Below are 23,792 nucleotides of genomic sequence, written 5' to 3'. Positions count from 1 at the left end.
CGCCTGCCAAACTCTTCCTGCCTTCAGACCACCTGTGCAGCCTGAACCCTGCCAACCCTAATAGGACTTCACTGCAGGGCCGGCCTGGCAGTGAACAGGGCCTTAACAATTGACACCGATCCTAATGGAGCTGGTGACAATGTTGCGGTGCGGCAGGTGCAGCAGCACCCGTCACACATTGCACTGCCCGTAATTCGGGCAATGGAATGCGTGACAGGGCTTGCCATGGGGGCCCCTGCACTGCCCATGCCAAGTGCATGGGCTTTGCAGGGACGCCCAGAGTTCCCCTTTCTGCCAGCCTTTCCATGGCGGTGTAAACCACCATGGAAAGGCTGGTGGATGGGGACTCTTAATCCCCAGGGCGGCGCTGCAAGCAGCACCGCACTAGAGGATGAAAATCACCGGGACCACCAGGCTGCCGCTTGCAGAAGTCTGGCGGTGTCTGTGGTCCGACCGTGGCGGCTCCGCCACCGCCAGACTCGTAATGAGGGCCTATGAGTGGATAAGTATTTGCTTTGACTCAATTGAACTGTAATTAGACTGTATTCTTCAGCCGGTGACCAGTAGGTCCATGCAGGGAAAACAGTCTCTTCATGCATTGACCAAATGTGGTTGTGTCTGGGTGAAGTTCTTTGACACTGACTCAGTAAGCCTGTGTCTGATGATATTCTTCATACATTTAGCAAATGGGAATTTATTTGCACAAGGCTCTTCATGCATGAACAGCTCACCAGCGGATCTGTTTGGTTGAAGGACTTTATAGTGTTTGGTATGAGATTATTGCTGAATAGCAGTCCTCATACACTTGTAATTGGGTGCAAGAGTCTCTTAGCCTTACACATTGATTAAATAAATGTTGCTAAGTTCTGATGATAGTCACCCTCCGATAAATGCAAACTATGTATGCCTAATGATTTTGTAATTTTGCACCTTGATTTTACGGGATTGTTTTGTGATGAACGGCGTTTATATGCTGATGACTAATGTGTGTGTGGCTAAATGTTTTCATTGATTATTTTATCAATGGTATACGTGTAAAGTATATGTGAATGAGACTAAGGGGGTTATTACAACTTTGGAGGAGGTGTTAATCCGTCCCAAAAGTGACGGTAAAGTGACGGATATACCACCAGCCGTATTACGAGTCCATTATATCCTATGGAACTCGTAATACGGCTGGTGGTATATCCGTCACTTTACCGTCACTTTTGGGACGGATTAACACCTCCTCCAAAGTTGTAATAACCCCCTATGTTTGCATACGAAGCCACAATGTATTGATTCAGTTCAGACTTTATATATGAAGAACATAATATTGTGATAACATTTGAATTCTTTTGAAAATAAAACTGGATCGCATTTCCATACTCTTCTAAGACAAAAACTATAAGGATGAAAACAATAGCTTTTTCAAATTACAGGTACACATTTATAGGATCTGTAGCATGCAGAAAGTATAGATCACGAAAATGAAGCAGTGGTATGTGATTTGTGAAAATAACTATCCATCATCTTGGAGGTGTCTGAGAGTTAATTTGGCGAAACAGAACAGGAAGTTTATTTCATCTCGGCATGGGTTACTGAAGTAGGGTTACCACATGGTTGCATGTCAACTTCTTTCTAGTCCAAGACTTTTCCTTATCGTATCAGTGCATTCTAGGGATTGCGTTTGCAGTTTGGTTGCGGCATAATGATGTAGAAACACATGGTATCCATATCAACAGTAACAGTGATACCAGGGTCAGTCGCTGGGCGTCTAACGTGCTGCGGGTACTGGCTTCTGAATATCACCAACGAGTCTCATTACTACCGAATAAAAAGACCAAGAGACCACGTGCTTGATATTTTCAATAACAGTATCGTACAAATTTGTTAGGACAACGTGATACTGTATTTCAGTTTGCAATCATCACATTTTGTATCCAAAATGCATGTATAATTTACATAATTAATCTGGCCGGTGTTGAATAGAGCAAATTGTGATCTTTGTAATTTTTTTCTTGTTCATTTTTCTTTATTACACCTGTTCTCCTATTGGTCATCCAACAAAAGAAAAAGAAATGTGACTGCACAAATCAAGTATGTTCCGAGAGCAGCACAATAAGACACATTTGGGCCGGCGCGTTAGTGTGGTAGCGCACGCCTCTTTGAGGAATGCGCTAGAAAACTGCGCTGCTGATTGCAGCAGCCGCAGCACTTTCATTATCCAGACTAAAACGCTGGCCACAAAATGTCTTCTTGTAGTTATGAAATGCAGGGATGGAAAAATGGTATGTGGCTAGGATGTACTTTGTGAGCCCTGGGGACAGTATAATTTGCTTCCTGGGATTTGATTAGTGGCCTTTATGTTTGGGGGAGGGGGAATCTATTCCAATATTATTATGACATTGACAAGTTCTCGAGAATCGTGTTCTGTCAATTAAATCACAGTTAAAAAGTCAAGTAAATTGCTCCCCTGGCCCCTGCCATTTTGAAATCTACATTTTATAAGACAGAAAAATGAAAATATTTCACATTAGAAGAGAAATTAATGGGCTGTCAATCTGTCTCATAGAAGTGTCATTGTTTGGTCCCCTGATGCGGATCATTATCTCCATTTATTATTTCACCAGGAATAGCAGAGTTGATCCGCACATCAGAGGGTTTTATGAGTAGAGTCTGGAGAAAGAGAGAAGTTTGTGAAACTAAAATTGTGGTGACTTACAGTTTGCATTATTAGGCATTCATTAGAAACAGGCCGTAATTGGTCTTAATTGTAAGAATCATTTGTAGTAGTTAAGTGCAACTACTCAATTGCGTGAGCACCTATGCTTGTACCACCCTAAACTCCCTACATTCTCTAATGCTACAGAACATAAAAAACACAAAAATGATAAATTGGGGGTTCAGAACATATCAATAAATGCATAGTAAAAGTAGCAGCCAACAATATGCGCTGTACTCATTTTTGCACTTTATCACTGTTGGTAAAAAAATAAATTTTTGATGCGAAGCGGCGCAAACTTACAAAATACAACTACGCTTTTGCGTCAAAAAATGACGCAAATGCGGCACTAAAAAAGTATAAATATGGGCCCAAGTACGGTGGAATACCACACAAGTTACCCAACAATGTAGAAACTAAATGCTGAACCTCTTATTTCAGTTTTCAAAACAAGGATTGTTCCAAGAGCATCTAGGTGCATGTGTTAAAGTAGAGATCTCCAGCCTTTTCTTTATTAAGAGCTGTTTATGTTAATCAAAAATCATCCTGCGCTACTAACACAAATTATCAGTTTTATAAATGTGACCACTTTAGACAAGATCCCATTAGCAGCTATTGCATGTAGGATTACAAGTAGTGATCGCATCAGTGCACCAGGGAAAGTCACAAGCAGTAATGCAAAAATGTAAAGTAAAAGCTTTATTTGTAAGTTTTGATTTTGAATGCCTCTGCATGCCACAGCAGTCATAGATGGTGCAGTCTGGCACCTAGCAAGAAACACAAATCATAAGACTTCCCATTGTAGCATCAATTCCCCAAACAGCTTATCAGTTGTGAAAATGCCAACATTTTACTTTTAAATACATCCTTTTCAATTTTAGAAACAAATCTAATTCAACCAAACAAAAGCTTTTAATTTACTAGGTTGGACTGCACATATGGGAGCTACTCGCAGGTAGCTGGGGAGCTACCAGTAGTTCGCAAGCTACTCTCTGGAGAGCTCTGAGGTAAAGGGTAACTAAATATGGAGCTTCATGTTTTGTGAAATATGAGGAGTCAGTCTGCAGCTCACCAGTATTTTCTGGTTGTTTCATAGTCTGGCACCGTTTACTGGAAAGATCCATGGGCAGTGGTGAGATAGTGTCTTAGTGGCCACCATTCACAGACTTCAAAGTAACATAGTCGAGAACAACCAGAGAGGATGTGGCGTAACAGCCATAGCTGCCGGCTTTGGAGCTGGGGAACCAGATTTGAGTCTCGGCGATGGCTCAGCATCCTGTGATTCTGGGCAAATCACTTAGGGGCCAGATGTATTAAAAAGTTTTGCACTCGCAAACAGCCGTTTGCGAGTGCAAAACAGTGGTCTGCGATGCATGAAATGCATTCGCAGACCACAAATAAATCGCTAAAATTGTGATTTCTTGCGTTGCGACCTGGAAATTGCGAGTTGCAATTTGTGATTCGCAATTTCCAGGTCGCAAGGCTATGCTGGAAAAAAATTTGCACTTGCAAAATACCATTAAATGCAACCAGGTGGTAACCTGGTGCAAAATTTAAAAATGCAATAAGACTGCATTTTTAAATTGAACATGTAAAGCACACATGCCCTTTTGGCATGTGTGTACCTTACATGTTCCCCCCCCAAAAAAAAATTGGGGTGCAGGTGAGGGGGCCTTAGGCCCCCTGCACCCTGGCCTTTTGCATTTCCAAAATTGCGATTTCTGGGTCATTTTGTAAATGCTAAAAATTCGCAGCTATGGGCCAACAGGCCGATATCTACGAATGGGGCCGGTATTGCAATTTGCGATTCGGTAATAGCATTTGCGATTTTTAAGAAATCGCTATTACTGATTCGCAAATGTGATACATGGCCCTTTGCGAGTCGGTAATAGCGATTTCTTAAAAATCGCTATTACCGAATCGCAATTGGCCGTGATGGTACATCTGGCCCTTAGGGCCTGATTAGGTTACAGCAAACAGGTTACTCCGTCACAACAGTGACGAATATCCCATCCGCCAAAATATAAATCCCATAGGAAATAATGGGATTTATATTTTGGCGGACGGGAGATCTGTCACTGTGGTGACAGAGTAACCTGTCCGCTGAAGTCTAAATCAGGCCCTTACTCTCCCCACGCCTTCCAAAAATGAACGTGTCCTTTTGTAATCTAGCTAGCGCTCATGTGAAGCCTTCCAATACCTTCGGGTTGAGTTTGCGCTACATAAAACTGCAAAAAAAAAACTTTGCTGTGGGTCATAAACACAGAATCAGACGACAACCACCAAAAAGGTGTCATGTTACAGTAAGAGATGCTTCCCACAGCCATAATTATACTGTAGTCGCTTATAGCCCACCTACTCACATTTCTGCGCATTGTTTTTCTTTTTATTGTTATTAACTAAAGAGGTAATTATATTCATATGTACATGTACAATGTACAGTGTAATGTGCTATTCATTACCATTGTTGATTGTGGCGAGGGGTTATAACTCACGAGAGGCAAAGCCTTCAATGGACCGCGATGCCCCTTGGCAAACAGTGGTAATAAATAGCATACTACACTGCACATCTGCATATATGGTTATTTCCATGGCTTCTTGTCATGCCTATTTGTTTTTTAAAGATATTTAAGCAAAAGCAGCATGCAAGGTGTGAAACTATTGCAGTGAAGTAAAAACACATTGAACGGTCTTATGACTATTAGATTACCTTTATACAATAATTATAAGGCACAGTCTGTGTGCTAGCAAACAGTGTTTTTCTCAAGTCAATTTGCTCTACTGTAGTATTGTAGAAGTATATAGTTTATCTAAATAAAATGTAATTGGGACATTGTATGAATTGTACAACTTTTGTTTAAGAAAGGCAGGTCTGTCCAGTCCATTAATCTCGCCCTTTTTCGGTTTTTTTTTAACACAGCTTGGGCCAGATGTACAAAAATGCAATTTTGCATTTTTTAAATAGCAACTTCATAGAAATTGCTATTTAAGAAATGCAAAAGGCTATGTACAGAGATACCGATTTCGCTATTAGGAAATCGGTATTAAGAACTCCCATTGCATTTTAATCAGTTGGCCGGTTTTGCATTTCCTAAATAGTGTTTCTTATTTAGGAAATGCAAAACCAGGGATAGCAATGGGAAAAAGGCCCCCCTTGGTGCACCCCCAAAATAGGGGTGCACCTGTAGAGCACACATATGTCTAAGGGGCATGTGTGTGCTCTATTGCAGTTTTTTAAAAATGCACCATGGGGTGCTTTTTTTCGAATTGCACCTGCTTATCACCGACTTCAAGTCGATGGTAATTGCATCTCCAATGTGCCCAAATCGTATTTTGATAAGGCATGATACATCAGGATGGGAAATGCAAATAGGAAATCTCTATTAGCATTTCCTATTCTGGGAATCGCGAATTGCGATTTCTACATGGTAGAAATTGTATTGTATTGTAATTGTATTTATATAGCGCTTACTACCCCTGACGAGGCGTCGAAGCGCTTTTCGATGAGTAGCACGCTACTCCGGAACCCAACAAGAATTAGTGATGGATTAGTATCGTTTAATAATGAGTACAGTTTTAGTATTATTATGAGTTAATTAGAGCCGCGGATATGAGAGTTTGTTAGTTAGATTGACTGGAGTAATGGAGGGGTGGAGGAGGAAAGAAATCCAGAAGTGTTAATTGGGAGTATATCCTTCATTTACTCAACCCAAAAGGCTTGGGATGAATAAAGGGGGGCAGAGGGGGAAGAGTATGTGGAAGGGTTAGGGAGAGCATAGTAGCAGGGTGAGATGAATGCAGGAGAATTTAGTAGGGTTGTGTGGGAGGTCACAGAGGTAGAGTGAGGTTTGGTGAGTTAGATGTGGAGGTGGAGGGAAGAGCTTAGGCAGAGATATTTAGGAGATGAAAGTGGTAGAAGGGATTTGGGAAGAGTCAGAGTGAGAATGGAGGATAGTTTGATAGAGACATGACATAAGAGTGATGAGTAGATAAGTGTGATAAGATGAGAGCAGGAATTCATAGATATCTAGTATAACAACCCAAAACCAGGAGCCATGCAATGATCCACGAACATGCCAAGCACAGAAACAACATATACACATGCATACACATATATATATATATATATATATACACACACACACACACACACACATGAATACACACACATATGCACATACAATACATAATTAGAATCATGGGTAAAAAAATACTTAGTCAGACAGGTTTAAAGAGTGTGTGTGTATTTTATTGTTATGACAGTAGCAATACATATTTTCCAAAGAAACTATAAATAAATAGAAATATACATATAATCTGAAAAAATATTTATCCACATAGGCATATGCAGTTCATAGTTGTTTGAAAAAGGTGGTTATGAAGGAAAGAGCCAACTCTTGGGTAGTTTTCTGAAGACAAGAAAGTTATCTGTGGCTCTTATAGTTGGGGTTAATGAAATCCATAGTTTGGCTGCTTGGACGGAGAAGGATGTACCACCTACAGTCTTTTTCTTGTATGGTGGTGTTCTAAGGCGTGGTGCCAGTCTTGAGCGGAGGGTTCTTTGTTGGATGTATTTGGTAATTTTCTTTCTGATAAAAAGCGGTCCTGTTCCATGTATAGCTTTGTGGGTGATACAAAGCAGCTTGAAAGTGCTTCTTCTGGCAACGGGTAACCAGTGTAGTGCTCTCAAGGCAGGGGAGATGTGGGCTTGCGGCTTTATATGTAGTAGTAGCCTGGCTGCGGAATTCTGGATACGTTGTAGATTTTTCATAACAGATAGAGATGATCCATGGTAGAGGCTATTGGCATAATCCAGTTTGGATAGTACAAGTGAGATAGTAGCTTGCACCTTGTGTGGAAATCCGAGGTGGGAGAAGATGCGTCGTAAAGTCTTTAAGGTGATGAAGCTTGTGTGTGCTAATTTGTCTACTTGGGCATTCATAGTTCGCTTGGAATCCATAGTGATTCCTAGGTTTTTAACTTCCTTGGATAATTGAGGAGGTGGTCCGAGATCGTCAGGTCAGACGCACAGAGGGTCATAATTTTTCCAGGCACCACATATGAGTATTTCTGTTTTGGAGGTATTTAGTTTGAGATGGCTCCAGGTCATCCACTGATCAACGGCTCTGAGGCAACTGAAGATTTGTGAGTTTTCAATGTTTTTGGGGTCTTCTAATTTAAGTAGTATTTGTGTGTCATCTGCATAGTTGTAGCATGTGTGATGGAAATCATTGATCAGTTCGCAATTTGTGATACCTTAAGGGCCTGTGTACATAAGAAAAGACCGTTTTTCATTACTTAACATTCTGAAATACCGATTCAGACTGTTAAAAGATGCAAAAGATTTTTTTACATCTGGCTCTTAGTTACATAGCACAATAGTTCATCAGCATTGCCAGCATTCCAGGAAATGCTTTGCTATTGGATAAGCCAAGTCTTTATTTTTATGGCCATGAAGTCCTGAAGTATCCTCAATTTCACCTTATTTGTGATACTGCCCACATATGTATTTGGCATAAACACCCTAGTACCTAGATTACAAATTCCCTCTCACATTTTGTTCTTTCTTCAGTGCCTTATATTTATTTTTATTTTTTACTAAGTTGGGTTAACATAAGGGAATTTTAGGGCACGTTCAGGCTCGCTGTCTCACATCAGTTTAGCGCAGTGTTCTCACTGATTACGCGGGAACACTATCTTGTTAGCATTTAAAATGAGTGAAGCCCAATTAGCATCAATTGTAGCAGCGCAAGTCTTGGTGGTAAACCGTGGTGAGATAAGGATCAGCATCTTACACTAAAGCAGCCTGCCCTTCAAAAAGCAAGTTCCTTGTAGTGTTCGCAGTCACCGGCAGAGGGCCCTGGTGAGAGAGGTGTGCGGCACACGTGCTCTCTCTGCTGATTCTAGGATCTGGGAACCCAGGTCATTCCAATGGACTGTAATGCACCTTCACATATGTCCTAGGCACATTTTGGAGACCATTTGCAAAATATATCCAAAATGGAGGTGGTGTTGTAACTGCATTTTCAAAGATTATTGTGCTTAGTACTTGTTGGTGTGTGCTCGCACAGAACTGCTCTTTAGGTGGATGTTTTGACTACAGCACGCAGTGCAACACTCTTATCGGTTGGACAGTTCCTGGTACTTAATAGGTGACATGATACGGATTTACAAAGTCGATGGATACGTCTTTTTCTCCCTGAGCAGCGGTGCTAGCTCCACCATTCACTTTCCTTTTGTTGCTGCAGCTGGCACTTGCTCTCTGTAGGCAGGATTCATTGTTTCTTTTTGTCCTAGCTTCTCTGCCACAAGTTCTCCTATCTTGAGAAGCCAACAAATTACAGCAGACAATGTTGATTGGGGGAGAAGCCTCTTGTGCATAACCCAAATGGCTAAGCTGCAAATCGTGTAACAGGTCAAGGCATGGTTAAACATGCAGATTCCAGCCTCCCAGCACATCAAGTAACTACATTTTAATCCTGAACACCATCTCATAAGATGTTCAGGCCATCAGTACATGTCTTGGCATATTACACAAAGCTCTTTGTGTGCTATACAGGTTGTTTAGCTGGGTGCACCTTCACACCCAGTGGTCGTGTAAGCACACTGTGACGGTCTCATTTCAACTAGGCCTACAAAATTATGTGAGTACTGAAGGTCTACCCCTTCTCAGTAAGCCCTTCTGCTAATACCTTAGAGGTAAAAGCTAGGTCTTGATCTCAGCGAAAGTATGCAGTTCACCCATTGCTACTAAGTACAAAACTTGCAACTACGCAAGCCATGACTTGGCTCTTAGGCCGTACCATATAAAACAACAATGGGAATCGAGTGCTACCAATATATATTAATATGTATTCATTGTCTTATGTTAACCAATGTGATTAAGATCAGCTGTTTGTAAAGGGTTCGTCACTTTCACATGGAAGTTTGTGATGGCCCTACTATGATGAAGGGTTTTAGCCTTTGACAGATTTTGCGGTGTAGCATGTCCTGCCTAGTTGATATCGACACTAACGCAACCAATATGGCTCTTGCAGTAATACGCACGGTTGTTGAGACCCCACCAATGCACCAAACACATCCACTCACGTGCAGTTTTAAACTTAATCTAGCAAATTCATTAGGAACTACTCCATCCTGCCCCAGGAAGTACAGGGAGTGCAGAATTATTAGGCAAGTTGAATTTTTGAGGATTAATTTTATTATTGAACAACAACCATGTTCTCAATGAACCCAAAAAACTCATTAATATCAAAACTGAATATTTTTGGAAGTAGTTTTTAGTTTGTTTTTAGTTTTAGCTATGTTAGGGGGATATCTGTGTGTGCAGGTGACTATCACTGTGCATAATTATTAGGCAACTTAACAAAAAAAAATATATACCCATTTCAATTATTTATCATTACCAGTGAAACCAATATAACATCTCAACATTCACAAATATACATTTCTGACATTCAAAAACAAAACAAAAACAAATCAGTGACCAATATAGCCACCTTTCTTTGCAAGGACACTCAAAAGCCTGCCATCCATGGATTCTGTCAGTGTTTTGATCTGTTCACCATCAACATTGCGTGCAGCAGCAACCACAGCCTCCCAGACACTGTTCAGAGAGGTGTACTGTTTTCCCTCCTTGTAAATCTCACATTTGATGATGGACCACAGGTTCTCAATGGGTTTCAGATCAGGTGAACAAGGAGGCCATGTCATTAGATTTCCTTCTTTTATACCCTTTCTTGCCAGCCACGCTGTGGAGTACTTGGACGCGTGTGATGGAGCATTGTCCTGCATGAAAATCATGTTTTACTTGAAGGATGCAGACTTCTTCCTGTACCACTGCTTGAAGAAGGTGTCTTCCAGGAACTGGCAGAAGGACTGGGAGTTGAGCTTGACTCCATCCTCAACCCGAAAAGGCCCCACAAGCTCATCTTTGATGATACCAGCCCAAACCAGTACTCCACCTCCACCTTGCTGGCGTCTGAGTCGGACTGGAGCTCTCTGCCCTTTACCAATCCAGCCACGGGCCCATCCATCTGGCCCATCAAGACTCACTCTCATTTCATCAGTCCATAAAACCTTAGAAAAATCAGTCTTGAGATATTTCTTGGCCCAGTCTTGACGTTTCAGCTTGTGTGTCTTGTTCAGTGGTGGTCGTCTTTCAGCCTTTCTTACCTTGGCCATGTCTCTGAGTATTGCACACCTTGTGCTTTTGGGCACTCCAGTGATGTTGCAGCTCTGAAATATGGCCAAACTGGTGGCAAGTGGCATCGTGGCAGCTGCACGCTTGACTTTTCTCAGTTCATGGGCAGTTATTTTGCGCCTTGGTTTTTCCACACGCTTCTTGCGACCCTGTTGACTATTTTGAATGAAACGCTTGATTGTTCGATGATCACGCTTCAGAAGCTTTGCAATTTTAAGAGTGCTGCATCCCTCTGCAAGATATCTCACTATTTTTTACTTTTCTGAGCCTGTCAAGTCCTTCTTTTGACCCATTTTGCCAAAGGAAAGGAAGTTGCCTAATAATTATGCACACCTGATATAGGGTGTTGATGTCATTAGACCACACCCCTTCTCATTACAGAGATGCACATCACCTAATATGCTTAATTGGTAGTAGGCTTTCGAGCCTATACAGCTTGGAGTAAGACAACATGCATAAAGAGGATGATGTGGTCAAAATACTCATTTGCCTAATAATTCTGCACTCCCTGTAGTTGTACTTTGCAGGAAAGCCTGAAAATAGGACTGCCTTTTTGTGTGATGATTGTGTTGCTGAAAGTTTTTCTCGGTCAAACTCATTCTGGAACTCTGTTACTGCTGCTACCTACTGCACCGGCACAGCCTGATGAGCGGCTGAATTGACATTTGAGTGGATTCCCTCACTTTGGCAGGCCGATGTGTGCAGAACATCCACCAGTCAACGCTGCCTTCTGAAGAGTGCTATCAGTACCCAGAGCAGCTTTGCTCGTTCCACCGTCCCTCGTGAGTCATTGAAACCACTTGATTTAAAATGTTCTAAATCTACATTGTACACCTGTATACAAAACGAGGAGTCAAACGTGCTCAATGGTAGCACTGAAGCATTGTCTTTCCACAGTGCCATGTGGAGTGCATTCAATTCAGTTGTTTGTGGCGTTGAGTCACCCAGGAGCTTCACATGTATATGCTTAATTTTAAATTCAGGATCATCGAAAAGTCTCTCTTCTGCTGGTCAGGTAGTGCATTTCCACTGTTTTGGGCCTACTACAGGTCGTTACGACCTGCCAGTATAAAAAACTTTGTGATATTTGCCTTGTGCCTTTACAGACAGGGTGTGTGGAACTGCCTGCAATATTTAAGGAATTCTTGAGTTTTTAATGATCGGTCATATTCAGATTGATCATCACACACGCACTAGCTTGCAGCCCATTGCACCCACCTCACATGTACTGCTCTAGAATTCAGTATGCCTACTTTTGTATCTGCCTCCAGTGACAATATGGGTGTCACAATAATTAATATCTTCATGTGCGTGGTGGGTCTTTTTTTTCAATAAAGTGTGTGAGAACATTTCTGTATCATAATGAAAGCTCCTTGCTGTGGAATATAGATGTCATTAGTATGCAGTTTCTGTAGTCTACTCCTCGTTGTATATTATATACACGAATCCTGCCTGACTGGAAAAATGCTTATTATGACATTGAATGCATTATTTCATGTCTGTAAATGTACATTTGAAATCAACTCTTTTTGCAAATCCCTGAAGATGTGTGTTCTTCTCTCAGGTCTTTTCTTTTAAATTTAGGGGTGAACAGCTGGTATTATGCTTTTACTCTCTCTGCATATTGTGGGAGATGTGTTCATTTGAAACTCACAAAGCCTGCTAATTCTTGCAACGTTTTGAGAGTGTTTGAGGTGTTCCAGTGTCTCACATTTCTTCAAGAATTCTGATGCGAGTCCTTTTCCTTCACTGGACAGTTCATATCCCAGGACAATTACATTCAAATAGCATATTTTGTTTTTTTGTGAAGATAACCTGTCTCCGCAAATATCATTATATTTAGTAATGACATCTGCATAAGAGACTACATTCAAATCCTCTTTCAACAGTTCATTGATGTAGGCTGAGAAATCCTCTGTACTATTTTTATACCCTTGAGGCATTCTCATAAATCAATACTGTGCCACATGTAATGAGGTTAGATAGTTGGACTCTGGGGCTATACTTGGGGCGACTAGATTTAAATACAAATGTAGTATTTTTTGCATGTCAGTTAAATAATTTATCCAGTATGTGTGCATTTTGTCCAGCATATGTTTTACAATGTTGGCTCAAGTGAAGAGAATGCTTCCATTATAACTTTCTCTCAAGTAGGAACATCAATTATAACTTGAAGAGCTCAGTCCCCCTCAGCCATTATAATTTCATAAGAGTCTGTCAGTTGAGTACAGAAAACCATGAAGTTTATCCTCTTGAAGCCCCCCCTCAATTTGAATACTTGTTTAGTAGATCAATTCTGGTTTAACCAAATGCCCGTCTGGTGTTTCTACCTGAACAAAGTAATTAGTTGTCTCCATGATCATGAGTGCTCTGAGCATGAGGTCGGCTATTGTGATGTCTGCTGCACTGTCTGGGACAGTCACTGCCCACTCCTTGCTCCTGAGCCAGACCCACTTTCTGTAAGGCATGCTGTCTTCTGGTCACAGCTGCTTTCTGTTTTTTATAAGTGCTGTTTTAGTCCCGGACCGGATCCCCTTCTGTCTCCTCTCCCCTACTGATAGCTCTGTCCTTTGCCAGATCCTGGGGAAATATAGGGTCCTTTAGAGTCTAGGCTTTTATCTCCACTACCCTGTGAAGAATGAGAATACTGTTCCTCAGAGGACTGATACCACTCTGAAGGCCTAATTCGCGTCTGTCTCTGAAGTTTTACCTTCCCTGGGCTTCATTTTTATGATGGTATTATTTCTATTTCCTGAACCCACCCATGTGTTTTCGCACTTCTCCTTGGGATGGATTTGCATCCTGTTTCTTTTCCCATAGGTCGTTCCATTCTCAGGCTTTGGTTTTAATTGGGACTTCTGTGCCTTTGTACCCTGGTGGTCTCTTCCCACTGAGACATAAATTTGAGAGATTATCTTCTGTAATTCTACTTCTTTTTAGTTTGAGCTTGTAGAGTAGCAGCATATCTTTGGTGTATGGTCAACAGAGCCTCATCACTTTTGATTTGCCATGCGTTATAGTGTACAGGATCGCAAATATACACCCCATGGCGGGGTTTGCAATAGTCTGAGGAAGGCACATATTCATTAGACATTATTTATCCTGTGGAGTTAAGTGTGGATGAAACGCCCCCAGGTGCTTGATCTTTCTGGCTAGCCAAAATGGAATTTCATTTTCCTGCTACTTTTTACAACATATATTTTAAGTGTGTGTGTGGGTGTGTGTGCTCGCGTGCGCACCATGGCAGTGAAAATTAATGTGGCCCAGTAATACCTTATTTAAAGCACCTGTACTAATATTCACATATTGATTACTACAGTGAAACGGTCAAATGTGAGTTTATTACACACTACAGGAAATTGACAAGAGAAAAACACTTTTTACTGCCTTGCAGAACGCTTAGAACAATTACTTTACACAGGGAAACAACTGTCCTAATAGTTACCATATCTCTTGAGTGTGATTTTACCTTGCTGAACGGATGTAACCCCTTGCATCCTGGTTTTGGTTAAATATATTTTGCTAAAACGTGGCATGAGCCATATATACAGATGTGCAGAGTATAATATGCCCTTTCTCACCAGTGTTGAGGAAGGGGAAGGGTATCATGACGTGATAGTGTTAGCATAGTACTTTCTTTGAATTTGCAGTCTGGAGGAAAATTCCATATTTTGTCATAGCAGAGACACATCCTCTCGGTCTTTTGGACCTAGATTATACCCTGCATCATTGCTTTTTATACTATGGGCTGATCAATGATTTTGTGATCTATATTTACGTAAACAACTGTGTTTATAACTAATGCACATGGAAGAACATCATGGCACAAACTGTAATTGCAGATGGGCAGAGTAATGTTCTTATTATAACCATTGTTGAGGCAGTGGAGGACATCATGGCCCATTCGAGGCTTTGCTTGTCTTGTCGTGATGCCTGTCCCTTCCCCATACTGAACAATTAGAACAAGTACCATATTACACTCTGCACATCTGGAGATACACACTCACATACCATATGATATAATAGCACACATACATTTGGCCGCCTAAAACATCATTCGAAGCAATTATACTAATGAATCCGCATTCATATTTATTCCTAAAGTGTAGTGTTCCCAGCTGTACAGCCTGCGTGACTGGAGAACTCAGGTACACACACACACACACACACATACACATATATATATATATATATATATATATATATATATATATATATATATATATATATACACACCATATGAAAATAAGCCAGAATTAATGAACTACCAGTTCTTAAATTTTAAGGAATAATATTGTAAAAGGATCATAAAATATATTGATTGAGAATATGTACATTCGATTTTCCTAAGTGAAGTGCCATTCCTGTTCGCACTGTTCCATCTCAGCTGCTGTTCAAGATTTGCACATTTCAACTGTGGACATGAACGCAGGACATTTTACATGTTAACAATAACGTTGACCTTTTTAGAAACTATTATGAAGAACATAACAGTTTCTGCACGCAGCATATACCTTCATGAGATGTGGGAGTGCCCTGCAGCCTGCACCTAATCCCTGTAGCATCACCGACAACCAGGACTAGTCTGTACTTAGTGATGCTGGTGTGTTATGCTTACTTCAGTATTTGTTAAAATGTCTCCATGGGATTGTGTATTGGCTGTACAGTGAAAACTTTAGAGTCGCAACCATTATCTCAATGTACCACTTTTATGACACACAGGGTGCTCCTTTTCTGTATGCCAGCCATGACAGAGAATATACAGTAATAATTTGTATTCAGCACCCTGTAGCAAGCCATGAATAATGTTTAAGGATAAACCTATTGAACGCATCAGTCTGCGATCACCAATTCCTTGTCTCCAATCCCAGACTGCTCATGTACATGTAGATTGTATAGTCTTTTATTTATTTAAGGAATTTGTTAGGTGGCACTCAAACACAATCTGGTTTGCTAGTCACTAAGGGCGTGATTTAGATGTTGATGGTCGGACCACCAAGCCGTGTCGGGCACGGACCAGAAAATACCTTCACTGCGACAGTCTTCTGCATGCCGTATTTAGATTTTACAGTTCTTCTGGCAGTCTGAATGGCGGCGGTTCACTGATGGTGGGAGGTGGTGTATGGATTCTATGGACTTCGTTCAATGGCAGGGGCTATGGAAGAGATGTAAGTGTGACACACACACACTCTCCCTTAGACCTAGGTGTACCCCCGCACCATACAACAGAACACATGCACACAATTGACCATTCTCATCCCGACACAACACAACTCGTACATGCTAAAAACACACACTGGCATTCATCCATGACACAGCATACACCCACCATTGACACTGCACCCACACACGACACGACCACAACAAACAACACAGCTATACACTCAGCTATACAAACACACTCACACACACCCACTTCCCCCACCTCAACCAGCCATTCGCATCGCATACACATACTGACACGTACTGACACACACAACTCGCAGCACAGCATGACAGGTACAGGTCCACTGGCAAAGTGCACACATGGACACAGTTGGCAGGTGTGAATGTACCGTTGTGGTGCCAGCATTCATTTGCCAATGAATACTGGCACCATAATGACAGTTATGCATGTGTGTGTTATGCGTTGTGTACCCAGGTGTCCCCATCTGTGTCTGTCTCACTTGTGTCCCCGACATATGCATGTCACAGTGATAAAAAAATTACTGTGACATCTATATGTCTCCAGTGGTCCCCACCTCCTGTGCAGTGCTCACCCAATTTACACTGGCAATGTGGCATCCCTACCTTATAGTTTGTTGGGGGAAAGGGTTGTGTTTTTGCTATGGGTCAGTGGCAGCAACAATGGGAGGTTTTGTCCAGTCAGGACCAGTCGAAGAAGAGGTTGGGAAAAAAGGTGAGTTTTCTGCCCCTTTCCCCTCCAATCCTCCGACTAAGGAGTGGAGGTCGGACTGCCACTTTTTGCTTGGTAGTAAGGCACATCTTAATCTGTATGGTGGGAAGCCTGGCAGCAGTCCCACCAGCATCCCCTTTTCCCTATCCCACCATTGATGCAGGTGGTGTTTCTTGGCGGAGACGGTGGTTTGAATGCGATCTTTCATCTATGGGACCGCCAACATCTAAATACGGCCGGTGGACCGCTGTTGTGGCGCCGGGCCCGTTTCCAGTCAAAAAGTCAATGTTACTGTTACCGCCAACATCAAAATCAGGCCCAAAGTCAGTTTTTAGGTCGGTCCATGACACACATTCCTTTACATACTCCACTGGCTGCCTATAGCCAGAATCTGGCAAGTGTAGTTGATGGCAAACTTAACCACACATGCCAGTGGCTGCCTGTGGTCAGAATCAAACTCAGTATATGGGGATTTGTTGATCTACAAGAAGTACTTAATTTGGAGCAACTGATGGTAATATGGCTCTGTGCTGCATTGAGGCAGCCATTTTTGTGGTTGACACTCTGGGGTCGGTGGCCAACAGAATTTGGTGTTTTAAGGCCAAATGATAATTACCATAGCCCTTGGTGTTTATATTCTTAAAATTAAATTAAATCCTTTGAATTCCTCATATCAGAGAAAGCGGTCATTTTCTCTGTCCTAACCAATCCTCCAGCCTCTCATAAAACAACTTTGACTCTGCATTTCTCATTAAAAATATAGACTGAGCCTTGACAAAACCTGTTGTAAACAGATATCTTTTCCTGTCAACACTGTGAACCAAATTCTAACTGTTCAAATGTTTGTTTTGTTTTAGTTTACATTCTAGCGTGCTGAGAAATGATCCAGGATCAAGGAGGTCCAGCAGTTCGACCATGCTGGATGGAGGAAGTGTGGGGAAGTTTGAATTTGAGATTTCGGATTTCTTCCTGTGTGGATCGCCTCTGGGTCTAGTTCTTGCTCTGCGAAAAACAGTGATTCCGGCTTTGGATAGTAAGTCTTCTCCAAATGGTTTTATTCAGAATGTGATTGTGCAAGACAATTTGCAGTTGCAGCAACTTCTAACCTTTAATTCCTTTTTTACCATCAGAGTGTTCCCCTGTAAAGCAGCTTTAACCTCTTGGTGGGATATATTAAGGTACCTGTAGGCAAGGATGTGAGGTAGACTACATATACTATGTATGTCCACCACTGGTCTATTATAGCTTACACTGTGCCAGATTTGATAAGCATTGAGTTTAAAATGGTTCCCCTTAGTAATACTTTTGTCGGACTGTGGATAGTATGCACCTCTGTACTAGCTAAATTCCTCCTGGGACACTATTAAACAAACTTGGAATAGGTGAACATTGTGACTCACTTTCTTATCCTTTTGCTTCGTTGATGACCAGAACCATTCTTTATTTTGCTTATCCCTGGATCAGCTACTTGATCAACTGATGACTCACATTTCCTTGCCTCCAATTTCTTACTCAAAGCTTCTTCTGATAGTCTCTATCCCTCCTTATGCCTTCCCCTGTCCGTCCTCTTCCTGTAGGTCTCAGAAATGCAGCCAGTGGGAAAGGTATCTGCCGTCCATAAAAATGATCCCAAAACAAGGGTTTAAGCTTCATGACTAAATTGCAGCTGAACTGAGGATCAGTAGTGTATTGAGATATTTCCAACCGTTGAAACAGTAGTGTCGCAATAGGATTTGGAAGGCACATACTACACCATTCCGGGAATTGAACAATAGATGGACTTGTCATGACCAGTTTGCTTACCTACCTGCTTTGGTTGATCAGATGACTTTTTTCTACTGTTTATTGATCAACGCTGTAGTGTCCAAAGTGTATCTCAAGGTTATCTCCTTGAGGAAGCCATTGTATGGTCTCTGATGTGGCTATATATTCCATAAGGAATGAATCTCATGGCTGACTTTCTGCGGGATGGTGGCCTAGCAGCTCAAGCTTGGCTGCTCCTTTGGAATGTGATCATCACAGATTCGTTTGTATATGTTGATCCTGTTAAGTAGTGTGAAAGACAAGTCAAAACCTATAATTGTATGAGGGAGGAAGCACAGAGCTGGCATCTCAGCAAAAGTTTCCCATTGCATTCTGTCAGTTCAGTTTATGATAATTTTAGTAACTCACAAGAGGAAGCTAGTGCTGGTATTTTCTGTGCGTTCCTTTGACATGTTTCTGTGTGACCATCCTTTTTCGGTAAAGTATACAAAAAAGTGATGGATGGAAACCTTGAATTAATATCAGCTACTGGTAATCACTCGGGCCGCATCCACGTCCACTGTTATTTTGCACACCATGCCACCTCAGTTAGGACCCAGCCATACTCAAAGCATACCCAAAGACCTACGCATCTTGTCCTCCATGACACATACTTCTCTAGAGAGGATGTAGTAATCCAGAAACCTTCACGCATCAGCTGCTAACTTGATCCAGCATTGGTCGTTCAGGAGGATGAAAACAGAGGCTGATCCTTGCAAACTCAAGGCCGGAGACACTGAAATGTCTCAAGCCCCAACTTGAGATAAGAACCCGTATGTATTCTTTTCAGGAAACTTCTTGTGTTTTTTAAATGAACTGTCTGCACTCTCTATGGCAATGAACAAAGAATATCAGCTATTAAACATGTTCACACCTTACAGTGCTCTTCCATGAGTCTAGATAGTGTTTTTATCCCATGCAGTAGAGTGTACTGCAGGACAAAGCACAAGTCATAGGGCCTAAGTATGAGTGGCTGGTTAAATTCCGTCCCTTGTGTAAACCCCTGTTTATGCATGTGACGGAATTACAAGTTTGGTTTTATTTAACGCATCCAATAATTTCGGAATATGTTAAATATTCCACCATTTGTTAAATTTCAGCAGGTCAAACAGGCCCAAATTTAACAGAGGAAAACATACAGTATTTACTGTATCATGCACATTTTGATGCGTTAAACACTACAATATGCAAATTATTCCCATAAACTTATAATAGGTGTCATTTATTGCACCAGATAAATATTATACCTTGCGGTAAGGTTATTTATCAAGTACGATAAATAACTCCTCAACTCATAATCAGGCCTATAGACTAGGTATCAGTATTTGCTGCTTTCTTCCTCATGCGGCTCCATCACCTCACTACATATAGAATCATAATCTCAGCACTATAATATCAACATGCATTATTCTAATAGACTTCTAACTGCTTACTCCTCCTCACCTTTTGAGTATTTCCCCAGGTGTCAAACTGGGTCTGCAAACCTTTGAGCAGTACCTTTTAGGATCATTAAGATCCATAGATGGGGGCGTGGCCAACATGGCGACCGGAGCGGCAGCATAAACTGCAGCTCCGATCCCCGGCCCGCGTAAACATCCTGCAGCGGCGCCTGCACCTCCTTTTTAAGGTGTCAGGTCGCCCATCCAGCTGCCTGGGACCCGTGCTGGCAGCCGTAGCTGCACATCAAGGTTCGCGGCCGCTTTGGAGGCGGCGGGCGGCCCGCCGGGTTGCAGTGTCCGCGGCGGCAGCCTGCGCACTCACTGTGCGAGCCCGCTGACCGCCCCCTGGATCAGGCGCCGGAGGAGGGATCTGCGGCCAACCCAGAGGCCGTGTCGCAGGAGATCCGGCCCCTCGACCAGCGCCGGAGGAGTGCGCTCGCTTCTGGCCGCATTTCGGTGCAGCGGCGCCGGGCGGGGCTGGCCCGCCGCGACGCTGCGCCTCATCTGCCGATGCCTGCCGGAGTGGGCTTGTATGTTTATTGGCCCTCGAGCGGGGTTCTTGACGCCGGTGACCGCACCCCGGCTCCCTCGCTTGCTGGGAGGGGGCGCGCCTGACGCCTTGCTGTGCCCCGAGGCTTGGGGCTGCTGTGGCCTGCCTGGAGGAGGCCTTTCAGCAAAGTGGCCCAGCAACAGACATGCAGCAAACACACTGATCAGCACCTGGGCCTCAATTATCACCAAGGACTCCACAGGCCTGTGACCTCGGCTAGCATTTGTTTAAGCTACACCCCAGGAGTGGTGTAGCAGAAGAAATGAAGCCGAAAGTCAAGCGCGCAGAGGGAAGGTGAAGCAAAGTGAAAAGCAAGGTGAACCTTTCGGCGACATTTATCGAGTCGCAGTGCGCAAATGTGTTGACCACCTCCCCCTGGACCAACCTACACTGAGCAGCTGATGGCCCCAACAAGACACACGAGGTACCGCCCCCACCCCTCCAGGCCCTATATATAACTTTCCATTAGCGCCACCACCCCCAAGCCGCGCAGGTGGCTGCCAATACACTAAGCCATTATCTATCATCCTGCATTGACCCTCCATCGCTTTGTTTGATCTCGGAGCCCACGCTGGGCTGTGCTGAAGTGCGCCTCTTGACCCGGCTGCGTATGTCACTTCTCGCTCAGCTGCTGCTCCGCTGCCCCTGTGTGGCTATTGGACTTCGCCGTTTTATGCGATGGTAGTGGTGTAACACGCTTGCTTCCTTTGCTGTTTGGAGTCAAGCGGTGTGGCAGGCATACGACAAAGCGCTAAAATATTTTGCTAAATCACCAGGATCCAATCCGCTCACTTCTCTATCACGAACCTGTACATTTGCCCCGGAGGCGGGGGAGCGGTCTTCCAAACCTTGGGCACCACTTTACTGACGCTAGTATATCACTCCTGGCCTTCAATAGTTATTTATAGCCCTGTGGAACCAAGACTTTACTATGCCGCATCTGGCTTCTGTGTTCGTTCTGCCCACATTGCCTTCATCCGGTCCCACCTCGTTAGTGACCACTGAGAATCGCACTGGTCAAATGGTCAAACCAAAAAGCCCACGTGCACCTCCGGGTAGAATGGACCCCAACACCCCCCCCTCCTCTGAGGCCCACGCCACCATGCAACTGGCTTTGCAGAAGTTGGAACTTACCTTACAATCACACACGTCACAGTTTGAAAAGATATTGCAGGCCATTCTAGACACCAAATCCACCCTAGAAGCCAAAATTGGCTCGGTGACAGAAGACCTCAACATACTCCGTACTGATCAACACGCATTGGCTGACAGGATGGCCAAACTAGAAAAAGACACTGCAACCCTCCCCCGGACTGTGAAAGATCTCAAATCACAATTGTCTCATTTAACAACAGAGGTGGACTTCTTAAAACTCAGAGCTGAAGATGCAGAGGGCAGGTCCCGGCGCAACAACATTCGCTTGGTGGGGTTTCCTGAGCGTGTCGAAGGCCCCAGCACAGAATTATTCATAGAACAATGGCTCACGGACACAATTCTTAAAGACAATATCCCGAAGTTCTTCTCCGTCGAACGGGACCACAGGGTCCCCGGCAGACCCCCTGCACCTGGTGCACAGCCTCGCCTGTTGATTGCAAGACTCCTCAACTACCGTGATAGAGACCTCATCCTGCAATTATTTCGCAAATCTGGCCCGGTACGCTTCGAAAACGCTGTGATTACAGCCTACCCTGACTTCACGGCAGAGGTTCAGAGGAAGCGGAGCTCTTTCTATCGTGTTAAAGTATGCCTTCGCAAACATAACATCAAATACGCGCTGATGTTCCAAGCCAGACTCTGGGTACAAGATGACTCGTGTACTTTTCTTTACTACACCGGAAGATGCCTGGACCTGGCTGCATGCCAAGGGCCTCGCCGACCCGATTGATATAAACACTCCGGGTGAAAATTGGTCTTCTCCCAAGACAAGGCGTAGGCAACGCAAAAAACAAGGCATTAAACCCTCACCTGAACAGTCACAAACTGAACGTTCCCTTTTCCTGCAGGCCACATCCAGATTTGTTAACACGTCGCCGACAGTCCTGTCCATTCAAACTGACGGGGAACCAGATCACAACGTAAACTCTGACTCGGCAGAATCTACAAGGGGTCCTACTCTCACGCCACGCACAGCAGATGATATTTGCTAAGCCAATTAAGCACCACCTACTTCTGCTCCTTATATACAATAATATGGCCTCCCTCCTCCAGCTGTCCAGAAATGGCTTGGCGACACCACGGATCCTTTGTTGTAGCGCGCTGCCCGCCTGTGGTCTTGGGCGGCGTTCTTTGCACCATTAGCAACCCGGGCAGGGTAACTCCATGACTTTGATTCAATGTCCTTCGGCACCCCCCTGCTCCATATGGACTGTTCTTTCAACCCGGCAATCGCTGGAATCTTTCTTGATGTTTCATTATTTCAGTTGTTGTTATACATTGTTTTTGAGTGCTTTTTTTTTGGTTGTTGGTTTTGTCACACGCTAATTAATCGTAAACATAGCAATAGAGGTGCATGTCACATTTACCATATTAATAGGTTTACATTTCAAATCACTAAGGATATTAACTGGCTAGCCGTGGAGGGTAACCGTCACAATATTTCCACAATGGGGACGGAGGACACACACTTTTCCGGTTTTATCAAATCTAAAATTGCCGTATGGCTTCCCAAACTCAGCAAGGTATCTTGAAATATAAGATACTCACATGGAATATCAAAGGTATGGCAACACAGAGTAAGCGGCAAAGGATTCTCACATTTCTTAAAAGACATAGGTACACATAGCCCTACTACAAGAGACTCACCTCTCTAAATCCACGTTGGAAAGCACACGCTCAAAATGGAAAGGACAATTGCACAGCACCACTTCCTTGTCCTTCGCTCGTGGGGTGGCGATCTGGATTGCTCCTGGGGTCCCATTTACCACATCTCGCACACAATGCGACCCCAACGGTAGACACGTGATACTAGAAGGCGTCCTTAACTGGTCCCCCTTAGCGCTAGTAGCGTTATACTCCCCAAATTCAAATCAACGCGATTTCCTGAGTATGCTCTCCACTGGCAATCTTAGTGACCCCTCACTACAGTGTATATGAAGGGGCGACTTTAACAGCGTCCTGGATACCCAAATAGACCTCTCATTCCCCCACTCGCCTCGGCTTCATCCAATCGCGCCTCGCAGGCACTGGCAAGCTGGGCC

At 43.3% G+C, this 23,792-nt stretch overlaps 1 protein-coding gene across 8 annotated transcripts in view; it reads left to right on the top strand.

Annotated features, from left to right (window-relative positions):
* PITPNM2 (phosphatidylinositol transfer protein membrane associated 2) overlaps positions 1 to 23,792 on the top strand; it is an 832,934-nt gene that overhangs the window by 691,031 nt on the left and 118,111 nt on the right. For all 8 annotated transcript variants that reach the window (XM_069214977.1, XM_069214974.1, XM_069214975.1 and 5 more), the window contains one exon: positions 17,661 to 17,836. In XM_069214977.1, coding sequence (XP_069071078.1) covers positions 17,661 to 17,836 — 176 coding nt within the window. The remainder of the gene's footprint in view (positions 1 to 17,660; positions 17,837 to 23,792) is intronic.

Source organism: Pleurodeles waltl, chromosome 11 (genome assembly GCF_031143425.1).
Source record: "Pleurodeles waltl isolate 20211129_DDA chromosome 11, aPleWal1.hap1.20221129, whole genome shotgun sequence".
Lineage (NCBI taxonomy): Eukaryota > Metazoa > Chordata > Amphibia > Caudata > Salamandridae > Pleurodeles > Pleurodeles waltl.
Note: the sequence above shows the minus strand (reverse complement) of the source record. Positions and strands in the feature narration are given on the sequence as shown.